We start from the raw sequence: 13154 nt of genomic DNA, 5'->3' as shown, positions 1-13154 counted from the left end.
TAATGTTTTATTGATCATTGTAAGGTGCCTTACTATTGGTAAAGTTTCTTTTTTAGCTGTAGCAAAGGGTCAACGAATAAATAAAGGAATGGCAGGGTTGCTTCAACCTTGAGAGTGCACCTCCTATGCTATGTGGGAGTTCCAGGACGCCTCCCATGTCCTGGATGATCATTTGTGCAGGAAGTGTCATCAGTTGCAACAGCTCGAGCTCCGGGTTTCGGAATGGGAGCAGCAGCTGGCTACACCGCAGCGCATCCGTGAGGATTGGAACTTCATGGATAGTACGTTTATAGATGTGGTCACCCCACAGCTTAAGTGTATGCCGGGAGAGAGGGAATGGGTGACCACCAGACAGTCAAAAAGAACCAGGCAGGTAGTACAGGAGACCCCCCAAGTGTTTCCCGCTCTCCAAACAGTATTCAGTTCTGAGTACTGATGAAAGTGATGGTTCATCTGGGGAGTGCAGCCAGAGCCAAATCCATGGCATCATGGTTTGGCTCAGCTGCACAAAGGATTACAATGAAGACTGGAAGAGCTGTAGTGATACATGATTTGATAGCTAGAGGAGCAGATAAGTGTTTCTGTGGCTGCAAACGTGATACAGGATGGTGTGTTGCCTCCCTGGTGCCAGGATCAAGGATGTCACTGAGTGGCTGCAGAGCATCATGAGGGAGGAGGTTGAACAACAAGCAGTCATAGTCCACATTGGAACCAACAACATAGGTAGAAAGAGGGATGTGGTCCTGCAGTCATAATTTAGGGAGCTAGATAGGAAATCAGCAAAGAGGACCTCAAAGGTAGTTATCTCTGGATTACACATAGTACCACAGGCAAGTGAGTATAGAAATTGAAGGATAAGACAGATAAATGCGTGGCTGGAAAGTCAGTGCAGAAGGGAGGGCTTTAGATTCTTGGGACATTGCAACTGACTCTGGGGGATCTGTACAAGCCAGACGGGCTGCATCTGAACAGAGCTGGGACTGAGCTCCTTGTGGGACGTTTTGCTAGTGCTGTTGGGGAGGGTATAAACTAGTTGGGCAGGGGGACGGGGACCAATGAAAATGGAAGGCAGAAAATTAGTGGATGAGTCTGCACGGCAGAGAAAATAAAGGCTAGAAAATAAAAAATAAGTTTGGCAGTGCTCAAGGGTATCTACTTCAATGCAAGAAGAGCAAATAAAGCAGATGAGCTGAGACCACAGATAGACACGTGGCAGTATAATATTATAGCTATTACAGAAACAGGGCTTAATGAGGGACTGGAATGGCAGCTCAATGTTCCTGGTTACAGGGACTTCAGATGCGATAGGGAGGGTGGCAATTCTGGTCAAAGAAACAATTACAGCTGTGAGGAGGGCTGATACATTAGAAGGATCATCAAATGACGCCATATAGATTGAGCTAGGGAACAAAAAAGGGGCAGTCACAATGTTGGGAGTGTACTTATAGACCCCCAAACAGTCAGAGGGAGATAGAAGAGCAAATATGTAGACAAATCTCTGAAAACAATAGGTAGTAATAATTGGGGATTTTAAGTACCCCAATATTAACTGGGATAGTTTTAGTGTGAAAGGAATTGAGGAAACAGAATTCTTGAAGTCCAAGAGAGGGCACAGTTTTAGACTTGGTTTTAGGAAATGAAGATGGGCAGGTGGAAGGAGTGGCAGTGGAAAAGCATTTTGGTGCTACTGATCATAATTCAGTCAGTTTTAACATAATTATGGAAAAGGACAAGGATAGAACAGGAATTAGAGTTCTCAACTGGGGCAAGGCCAATTTTACTAAGCTGAAGAGTGATTTAGCAAAAGTGGACTGGAAACAGCTACTGGGCATTCAAAGGGGAGATTCAAGGTGTTCAGAGTAAACATGTTCCCACAAAGAAAAAGGGTGGGACAGCCAAATCTAGAGCCCCATGGATGTCAAGCAGCTCACAGGGTAAGATAAGGCAGAAAAGGAAAGCTTATGTTCAACACCGAGAACTCAATACTGCAGAAAGCCGTGAGGAGTATAGAAAGTGGAGGGGTGAAATCAAAAAGGAAATTAGGAAAGCAAAGAGAGGGCATGAAAGAATATTGGGAAGCAAAATCAAGGTGAATCCAAAGATGTTTTATCAATACATTAAGATAGAGAGAATAACTAAGGAACGAGTAGGGCCATAAAAGACCTAAAAGGTAACCTATGTGTAGGGGAGGAAGATGTTGGTATGGTTCTTAATGAATATTTTGCATCTGTCTTCACAAAAGAGAGGGACGATGCAGATATTGTAGTTAAGGAAGAGGGGTGTGAAGTATTGGATGCGATAAACATAAGGGAGAGAGGAAGTATTAATGGGATTAGCATCCTTGAAAGTGGATAAATCATCAGAGATGGATGAAATGTACCCCAGGCTATTAAAAGAAGCGAGGAAGGAAATAGCAGAGTGTCGGTCCATCATTTTCCAGTCCTCACTGGATACAGGTGTGGTGCCGGAGGATTGGAGGACTGCTAACGTACCTTTGTTTAAAAAGGAAGCAAGGGATAGACCAAATAATTACAGGTCAGTAAATCAAACCTCAGTAATGAGCAAATTATTGGAGTCAATTCTGAGAGACAGGACAAACTGTCACTTAGAAGGGCATGGATTAGTCAAGCATAGTCCACATGGATTTGTTAAGGGAAGATCTTGTCTGACTAACTTGATTGAATTTTTTGAAGAAGTAACAAGAAGGTTTGATGAGGGTAGTGCAGTTGATGTGGTCTACCTGGATTTTAGCAAGGATTTTGACAAGGTCCATCATGACTGACTGTTTAAAAACAAAGCCCATGGGATCCATGGAAATGTAGCAAGTTAGAAACAAAATTGGCAGGAAACAAAAGGTAATTGTTGACGGGTGGTTTTGCGACTGGAAAGATGTTTCCAGTGGATTCCGCAGGGCTCAGTACTGGGTCCCCTGCTTTTTGTGGTATATATTAACAATTTGGACGTAAATGTAAGGGGAATGATCAAGAAGGTTGCTGATGACAAAAATTGGCTGTGTGGTAGATAGTGTGGAGGATAGCTGTAAGCTGCAGGAAGATATCAAAAGACTGGTCAGATGGGCAGAAAAGTGGCAAATGGAATTCAACTTGGAGAAGTGCAAGGTGATGCGTTTGGGGATGTCAAACATGGCAAAGGAATACATGATTAATGGGGAAATACTGAGAGATGGAGGAAGTGAGGGACCTTAGAGTGTATGTCCACAGATCTCTGAAGGTAGCAGAACATGTCGATAAGGTGGTTAAGAAGGTTTCCTTTATTAGCTGAAGTATAGAATATAAGAGCAGGGAGGTTATAATGGAACTGTATAAATCATTAGTTATGCCACTGCTTGAGTACTTTGTGCAGTTCTGGTCACCTCATTACAGAAAGGATGTAATTGCACTAGAGAGGGTACAGAAGAGATTTATGAGGATATTGCCAGGATTGGAAAAATACAGCCACGAGGAAAGATTAGATAGGCTGGGGTTGTTCTCCTTGGAACAGAGGAGGCGGAAGGGAACCTGGATAGAGTGGATGTGAAGGGTCTATTCACCTTAGCAGAGAGGTCAGTGATTATGGAGCATAGATTTAAAGTGATTTGTCGAGAGATTAGAGGGGGGATGAGTAAACGTTTTTCACCCAGAGGGTAGTGGGGGTGTGGAACTCACTACCTGAAAGGATGGTAGTGGCAGAAACCCTCAACTCATTTAAATGGTGTCTGGATATGCAGCTGAAGTGCCGTAACCTGCAGGGCCACAGACCAAATGCTGGAAAGTGGATTAGGCTGGGTGCAGACATGATGGGCCAAGTGACCTCTTTCTGTGCTGTAAACTTTTTATGATTCTATAGAGCAGTCAAAGGTTATGGGGACCAGGCAGGAAAGTGGAGTTGAGGCCAAGATCAGATCGCCATTCAATAAGATCATGGTTGGAGCAGGCTCGAGGGGCAGTATGGCCTACTCCTGCTCCTATTTATGTTCAGACGTTAATACGTTTCGAAAAGAATATAGCTTCCAACACTACTATATATTTCCCTCCTGTGTGAAAAACCATTCAACAGTAATCTTGCTTTCTGTCCCATAGCCAATTTTGTACCCACATTTTTACTGTCCCTTTAATGACATCTATGTTAATTTTCCTAACAAGTCTATTATGTGGTACTATATCAAACACATTTTAAAATTCATACAGATCAACAGCGCTCCCTCATCAACCCTCCCCATTACTTAAAAGAACTCAATCAAGTTCATCAAACACGATTTTCATTTTACAGATCTGCATTGACTTTCATTTATTAGTTCTTACTTTTACAAGTGCTAATTAATTTTGTCTCAGATTATTGTCTCTAAACATTTCCCACCACTACCATTAGGCTGACAGCTCCCCGCCCCCCCACCCCCACAATTGGGTTGCCAGGCTTATACCTTTTTTAAACAGGGGTGTAACATTTGCAGTCCTCCAGTCCTTTGGTACTAGCCCCATATCGAAGGAGAGTCATAGAGTCATAGAGAGATACAGGCCCTTCGGCCCACAGAGTCTGTGCCGACCAACAACCACCCATTTATACTAATCCTCCATCGATCCCATATTCCCTACCACATCCCCACCACCTACCTACACTAGGGACAATTTACAATGGCCAATTTACCTATCAACCTGTAAGTCTTTGGCTGTGGGAAGAAACCGGAGCACCTGGCGGAAGCCCACGCGGTCACAGGGAGAACTTGCAAACTCCGCACAGGCAGTACCCAGAACTGAACCTGGGTCTCTGGAGCGGTGAGGCTGCGGTGCTAACCACTGCGCCACTGTGTCGCCCCAGTTGGAACATTATGGCCAAAGATTCTGCAATTTACATCTTTACTTTCCTGAGCAACCTAGGATATATTCCATCTGGACCAGGTGATTTTTTCTACCTTGAGGACTGCCAGCCTGTTAAATACCTCTCCTTTATTGGGTTATCTTTAAGGAAGAGATGCGTCAGGTACAGGCTAGGAGCATTTCAACAAGGGTGAAAGGTAGGGGAACCAAGAACAGGGCTCCTTGCATGATGAGAGAGATAGAGATGTTGATGAAACAAAAAGGAGGGTGTATAATGCTGTCAGCTGAACTCAAAAAGTGAGAACCAGGCCATATACAATAAGTTGAGAGGGGAGGTGAAGAGGAAAATAAGTCTGGCAAAGAGAGAACATGAAAATAGAATGGCAGTCAACATAAAAGGGAACCCAAAGATCTTACTGGCATGTAAAAAGTAAGAGGTAGAGGAGTGGGGCCTATTAGGGACAGAGTGGGTAACATATGCTTAGAGGCACAGGGCAAGATTAATATATTTAATGATTACATTGTATCAGTGTTCACTAAGGAAATGGAGACTCACAAAACATCAGTAGAAGCAGAGTAGATACAATGGATAGGATAAAAATTGAGAGGAGGAAGGTACACAAGAAATAGGAGCAGAAGTTGACCATATGGCCCATCGAGCCTGCTCCGCCATTCAGAACAATCATGGCTGATCTTAGGATTCAACGCCACTTTCCCACCCGCTTACCTTACTCCTGGATTCCGAGAGACCAAAAATTTGTCTATCACAGCCTTAAATGTATTCAACGATGGAATATCCACAACCCTCTGGGGGTAGAGAATTCCAAAGATTCACAACCCTTTGAGTGAAGTAATTTCTCCTTATCTCAGTCCTAAATGATTGGCCTCTTATCCTGAGACTGTGCCCCCATGTTTTAGATTCCCCAACCAGCGGAAACGATCTCTCAGCGTCTACCCTATCCAGCCCCGTTAGAATCTTAACTGTTTCAATGAGATCAGCTCTCATTCTTCTAAACTCCAGAGAATATAGGCCCAATTTACTTAGTCTCTCCTCATAAGAAAATCCCCTCATCCCAGGGACCAATCTAGTGAATCTTCGCTGCACTGCCTCCAATGCAAGTATATCCTTTCTTAAATGTGGAGACCAAAACTGCACACAGTACTCCAGATGTGGTCTCACCAAAACCCTGTACAGTTGTGGCAATACTTCCTTGTTCCTGTACTCCAATCCCCTTGCAATAAAGGCCAACATGCATGTGCCTTCCTAATTGCTTGTTGTACCTGCATGTTAACTTTCTGCATTCTTGTACAAGCACACCCAAGTCTCTCTGAACATCAACATTTACAAGTTGCACACCTTTTAAAATATTCTGCTTTTCTATTCTTACGAACAAAATGCATAATTTCACACTTCCCTACATTATACTCCATCTGCCATCTTGTTGCCCACTCACTTAACCTGTCTATATCTCTTTGCAGCCTGTGTCCTCCCCACAGCTTACCTTTCCACCTACCTTTGTATCATCAGCAAACTTAGATAAATTACTCTCTGTCTCTTCATCTAAGTCATTAATATAGATTGTAAATAGCTGAGGCCCCAGCACTGATCCTTGCGGCACTCCACTATTTACTGCCTGCCAACTTGAAAATGCCCCGTTTATGCCCACTCATTGGTTAACAGACAAGAAGCAATCACTTATCCACACTAATATATTACCCCCATTCCATGACCCCTTATCTTGCCCATTAACCTTTTGTGTGGCACCTTGTCGAATGCCTTTTGGAAATCCACGTATACTACATCTACTGGTTCCCCTTTATCTACCCTACTAGTTACATCCTCAAAAAATTCGAATAAATTTGTCAAACAGATTTCCCTTTAGTAAAACCAAGTTGACTTGTTCTGATCATACTGTGCTTTTCTAAGTGCATTAGACTTCCTGAATAATAGATTCCAGCATGTTCCCAACAACTGATGTTCGGCTAACTGGCCTGAAGTTCCCTGTTTTCGCTCTCCCTTCTTTCTTGAAAAGCAGTGTAACATTTGCTAACTTCCAATCTGATGGGACTGTTCCTGAATCTAAGGAATTTTGGAAAATCGTAGCTAGCGCATTCACTATATCTGCAGCTATCTCTTTTAGATAGGATGTAGGCCATCAGGTCCTGGAGATTTGTCAAATTTTAGTACCTTAAGTTTCTCCAATACTTTTCTCTGCTGATATGAATTTCCTTAATTTCCTCAGTCTTTTAAGCCCCTAAATTACTGCCCATTTCTGGTATGGAACTTGTGTCTTCTACTGTGAAGACAGGTACTAAAAAGGCTGGCTATGCTTAGAGTAGATAAGTCTCCTGGTCCAGATGGTTTGCATCCAGATTGCCAAAGGAAGTGGGGTTGAAGATAGCAGAAGGGCTTGCCATAATCTTCCAATTTTCCCTAGTATGGAGGAGGTGCCAGAGGATAGGAGAATGGCAAATGTGACACCCTTATTCAAGAAAGGGTGTAAGGACAGTCCTGGCAACTACAGACCAGTTAGTTTAACATCACTTTTGGGTAAGGTTTTAGAAACAATAATCAGGGGAAATATCAATGGACACTTAGAGAGGTTTGAGTTAATTAAGGATAGCCAGCATGGATTTGCAAAAGGCAGATCATGCTTGACTAATCTAATTGAATTTTTTGATGAAGTAACAGAGAAGGTTGATGAAGGGAATATGGTGGATGTTGTTTAGATGAATTTTAAGAAAGCATTTGATAAGATTCCACATAAAAGGTTGGTTAGGAAAATTGAAGCCTATGTAATGGGAGGGTCAGTGTCCAATTGGATAAAATATTGACCTATGGACAGTAAACAGCTAGTTGTTTTTCAGACTGGAGGATGGTAGACAACGGTGTTCCCCAAGGGCCAGTGCTGGGACCACTGCTTTTTTTTGATATATATATATATATATATAAATGACTTGAATTTTGGAATACAGAGTAGAATCTCAAAATTTGCTGACAACACCAAACATGGAGGTGTGACAAACAGTGAGGATGATATGAACTCTTGCAACAGGACATAGATAGGCTAGCAGAATGGGCAGATGGAATTTAATACTGACAAGTGTGAGGTGATGCATTTTGACAGAAGGAATAGGGAGAGGCAATCTCTACTTAATGGCACAGTTCTAAAGAGTGTGCAGGAACAGATGGACCTGGGGGTGCATGTGGATCGATCTTTGAAGGTGGTAGGACATACTGCGAGAGTGGTTAGTAAAGCATATGGGATCTTGGGCTTCATAAATAGAAGCATTGAGTACAAAAGCATGGAAGTTATGCTGAACCTTTATAAAGCTCTGATAAGACCACAACTGGAGTATTGCATCCAGTTCTGGTCACCACACTCCAGGAAGGATGTGGGGGTCCTTGAGAGGGTGCAGAGGAGATTTACCAGAATAGTTCCAGGGATGGAGGATCTTAGTTACAAAGTTAGGTTATAACAGCTGGGCTTGTTCTTCTTAGAACAAATGAAATTGAGGGGAGATTTGATATAAGTGTACAAGATTATGACAGGCTTAGACAAGTTAGACAAGGAAAAGCTGTTCCCATTAGTGCTGCCATTGAGCCAGGACTGACCCCTACACTTTGACTTGGTATCAAAGGCTTGCTAAAAAAACACAAACTGTTTGCATTTAGATCCTTAGTCTAGAAATACATACTTTAATATACAAATTAAAACATTAAAGTTGGAAGAAAAAATAAAATACAAATTCATGTCTGGAAAGATTGTGCTGAAACAAAAACAGGATACTTGATGCTTAGAAGAATAATAACCTTTACAAAAGAAAGACAAAACTGTTATGACTTCCAGATACAATACAACTAAAGGCCCCTGTGTGTGTGTGTACTGATGCTGTGCCAAAGTTGTTAAAGGGAAGGTGCATTTCTTTCTTTTGTAAATGAAAGCTTTGGGACACTTTATAATGTACATTTCTGAGGCAGAGTATACCCAAGTGCAACATGACTACATAGAGACATCATAAGACCCGGCCAGAATGGAGATAATAGGGGAATTTCATCATCAATCACGCCTGCTGTAACTGATTTTACACATAATTTGTATGGTATACCTATTCTCCACTCATTGCATTTGCTGGAGAAATCACCCTGCTTTTATCAGGTGAAGTTGTGGCAGTTTGGGTCAAGAGTTGTTTGCTGTAGCTCATAGAGATTGTTTTTTTACATAGACTCTGTAGACTGTTTGCTGCACTGCGCTGTTTAAACAGACTGTTTGCTGAGCAGACTTTACTGTAAAATATACTGTTTTCTGTGAGTACCACCATGTCTCCCAACTCATTGGCTGACAACAGTGATGTAACTAGAATCTCGTGCTGGAATGCTCAGATTCAAAACTGCAGGCATTTCAGCTCACATTACCTGCTGCCTTCGCTCCATGCACTCCGGTTTTCACCCCCTGCCCTTAGCTGTTCACACCATGAGTCAACCCAGTGGCTTTGTTACAAACATTCATCAAACTGAAGTCCATTAAGACCCATGTCACTCAAGAGGACTCTTCTAATTTAAAGCAGTCCAAGTTAGATGAGTTGGATGATCAGTCATGGTCATAATGAATGGCGGAGCAGGCTGAAAGGGCCGAATGGCCTACTCCTATTTTCTATGTTAAGTTTCACAGGGCAGGCATTTTCTCGTTGCAAATGTTCTGACGTGCTTTGACAATATAACTTCTATTTCCTATCGTGCCCAGCCCAAAGGCCTTCACAGCCAATGAAGTACTTTTTGATGTCATCACTGTTGTAATGCAGGGACTACAGCAGCCAATTTTCACACAGCAAAATCCCACAAATAGCAATGTGATGAATGATCAGATAAACTGTTTCCCATGATGTTGGTTAAGGAACAATTACTGGTCAGGACACTGGGGAGAACTCCCCTGCTCTTCTTCAAATAGTGTCATGGGATCTCTTACATTTACCCGAGAGGCAGACTTGGTCTCACTCGAAAGACAGCAATCCCTCACTGCTGCACTGGGCAGGTCAGCCTGGATTGTGTGCTTGAGTGTCTGGAGTGGGACTTGAACCCACAACCTGTGACTCACAGCACTTCCACTGAGCCATGCCTGACAAGGGACGAGGCCCCTGTTTGACCATCAACTGCTGATGTGGAGCATTTGGCCGTGAATCTAAATGCAGCTGATTGCTGAATGGTTCAGCTGGAAGGATTGAGGTGCGATCCCCAGTCCTTGCTGAGTTAGCTGGAGTGGCGTGAAGTATCATATTTCACCGCAGCGCCCCTGGATTAAAGAAATTGCAGAGTCAGGCTTTCCCTGCCCCCGATCGCCATCCAGTGGCCGATGCTGCTCACAGTCACATATAGACAGGCTCAGGCTCTCCTGTGAGTCCCCTCACAGATGAATAGCCCACCAGCAGATGCTGCCAAGGCTCGCACCGAAATCATGGTCACTTAAGTGGCCAGAGACAGAAGGAGAGGAGAAATTTGGCAAGAAATCAAAGTTAAAATTGTGGCTAAAAAAATGTCATGGGAATAGCAAGGCTGTAGGGTAACAATCAACACGTCACATTTGTCTAGTTGACATGGCAACTACATGTCCACAAGCTGGACTTCTCAATAAAAACAGAGATATTATCAGATCTGTAGTATCCCTGGACCTAACATTTAGGATGGAAAGGGATTATAGATACTGTTTTGGGGCCACAGATTCATGTCCCTTTAAATGGCATTGGAGATTGTGGAATAATTTTAAGGAAGTTCAATATAAAACATCTTTACAAAAAATAAAACGGAAACCTTAAAAAAAAATGTAGTTTTATCCTTGATTAGCTAAGTGCCCTAAGACCAACAGTGACAGTGAAGCCTTAACCAGAGGCAGTGAACTTGCCATTAAAAGGCATTCACCGAATGACGACCAGAAACACTACAATGTTGGGCCTGTGACTCTGACTGGCACCAAGGATGGGCACCACAATGTGCTCTCCCATCTGCACCCCAAGAGGTTACAACCACACACAGATGAACCTGGATCTGTACAGATCTAATCATTTACCCCGCCCCCACCCCCTTCGCCATCGTGTTCTTCCATTCTTGATGAGGGAGTGGGCTTGTTCGACTCCAGTACTCTCATATGGGAAACCCTCAGACTGATCTTGAGTGTCTCCTCCCATTCAACTAACAACTCTTTCAGCCAGAGAACAAAATAAATACACATTCAATCAGATACGTCCATCCGTCCCAAACTGGTCTCTCAATCTCTCTCGAGCCACTTCTATATGGCCACTGATTTGGATTCTCAGAGACCAGCCTGTGTGAGCTACTGTTTATGGAACCAAATGCCAGCTCCCTCATCCCGGCAGCATACACATGACCAATGGAACACACTGATCCCAGCAGCACGATTTACGCAGCAAAGTGTCAGGAACTGAGCCCTGGAATACAAACTATAGAATTTGTGCAAAAGGAGCTACAGAAACGAGGAGGGGGGTGGGGGGGGGGGGGAAAGAGGGGAGGGAGGGAGAGGCAGGGACAAAGAGATAGAGAGAGAGGGACGAGTGAGAGACAGCCACTCCAGAGATCAGGAGCCCCAATACATGGGTTGTGGGGAGGGGGGAGGGGGGAAGGGAGTGGGGTCGGGGGGGGGGGGGGGGGGGAGAAAAGAGTGCTAGAGAGAGCGCGAGAGCAATAAAGAGAGAGTGCGAGAGCGAAGCGAGCGATTGAGGGGGAAGAGAGGGAAAGTGCAAACGATGGGAAAGCTAAAACAGAAATGAAGGAAATACTCCCAACTGTTTTTGTTTTGTTCTAGTTTGAACTTCGCCCCATTGTTCAGATCAGATGGAACCTGTTTACTGGCAGTAAAAAAAAATAACTGGTCAACCCCTGAACAGTTTGGCAGATATTCAGCAGTTGTGAGTCATTGGGAAGGATTGTTCAAAATGTGTTAGATCCCAGGCCTGTTCCATGTTTATTTTAGGATACAATCTTTGTGCGATGAGGGGCTCCAGTTCATCACCTTGTCTGAAGGCGGGACACCTGCATTCGGGGCCAAGATAATGCACAGACCCCCTAGAGAAACAGAGTGGGAGCCAATCACCTTTCAATCCCAATATTAACATTACTCCCCACTGCCCCAAATAGTATCTACTGTCCCAAAGCTGACACTCCGAATCCATCTTCTCAAGCCCCATCAACCAGAAGAAAATGACAGGGGTCAAGTGTGAGTCCACTGCGTATCAGGCTTATAGATTTCACGGTCCAGTGAGATATTGAGGACAGCGAGTGACCAGCAGCTCCCACAGATGAATGAAAGAGAGGCATTTAGTACCCCAATGGACCATCTACAACAATTGGATTACTGGATCAGCACCAGTACAAACTAAACAAATAGTATGCCAACACATCATTGGAGCCTCATCCGCCAAAATCCGGGCACTCAAAAAACGCTATTATTTTATAATCTATAAACAGGAACACAACAGTTTCTACCCAGACCATTCCCTCCCTCCCCCTCCCCCATCCGCAGTCTGAAATGGGAGATAATCCCTTCCGCCTGCCTCAGATGGGCTTCGAGTGCAAGGCTACCAGCTTCTTCACTTCGTCTGTGCTGGAGCCAGTGGAACTGGATGGGCTCGCTTGCCTCCGGTTCTGCTTCTTCATCCTCAGCAGGAAGTAAACCAGGAGGGCAAGAACTGCGGCGATAGAGATAGCCAGGACCACTGCAATGGCAATGCCAGCTGAACAGGGAGAGAGAGAGAGAGAAAGAGAGAGGGGGGGTCAGGAGAAAGTGAGACATACTTCACACACTGCCCCCCACCCTCTCCATTGTCACTCTGTCCCTAAACCCTCCCTACTCTCCCCACTGTCGTTCCCTCCCTACCATCCTCATTACTCCTTTCCTACCCTACCCACCATCACTCCCTGCCTAATCCCTTCCTACCCTCCCCACTGTCACTCCCTCCCTAAACCCTCCCTGCTCTCCCCACCGTCACACTCTCCCTAAACCCTTCCCATGGTCACTCCCTTTTTAATCCCTCTCTTCCTTTAAACCCTCTCCATCCTCCCCTCCATTAATCCCACTCTTAATCCCTCCCTGCTGTCCCCTCCCCTAATCCCTTCCATTCATCAAATACCTACCATTTGAAGACCCCGGTTGCTGTTGCTTTTCAAAGAGGCCTCGGGAAAATACATCCTTTTCTAAAAAAAAAAAACAAATGAAGCAAGGTTAGAACAATACCGGGTTGATTCAGAGTAAAGCATGCAGTGTGAAATCCTCAACATTTACAGGTACAAACGCGCGTGGGGATATAGCGGGATATTCAAATGCCCGGGGC

General features: G+C 44.1%; 1 protein-coding gene across 1 annotated transcript in view; it reads right to left on the bottom strand.

Moving 5' to 3' along the window:
- Nucleotides 1-7920: 7920 nt before the first annotated feature.
- The window catches only part of LOC137373934 (kunitz-type protease inhibitor 1-like), a 58619-nt gene continuing 53385 nt past the window's right edge, over nt 7921-13154 (bottom strand). The window contains exons 9-10 of the mRNA XM_068039583.1: nt 12958-13017; nt 7921-12557 (exon numbers count right to left, since the gene is read on the bottom strand). Coding sequence (XP_067895684.1) covers nt 12379-12557; nt 12958-13017 — 239 coding nt within the window. The 3' untranslated portion in view covers nt 7921-12378. The remainder of the gene's footprint in view (nt 12558-12957; nt 13018-13154) is intronic.

The sequence above is a fragment of the Heterodontus francisci genome, chromosome 9, assembly GCF_036365525.1.
Source record: "Heterodontus francisci isolate sHetFra1 chromosome 9, sHetFra1.hap1, whole genome shotgun sequence".
Lineage (NCBI taxonomy): Eukaryota > Metazoa > Chordata > Chondrichthyes > Heterodontiformes > Heterodontidae > Heterodontus > Heterodontus francisci.
This window is presented reverse-complemented; position numbering and strand designations above follow the sequence as displayed.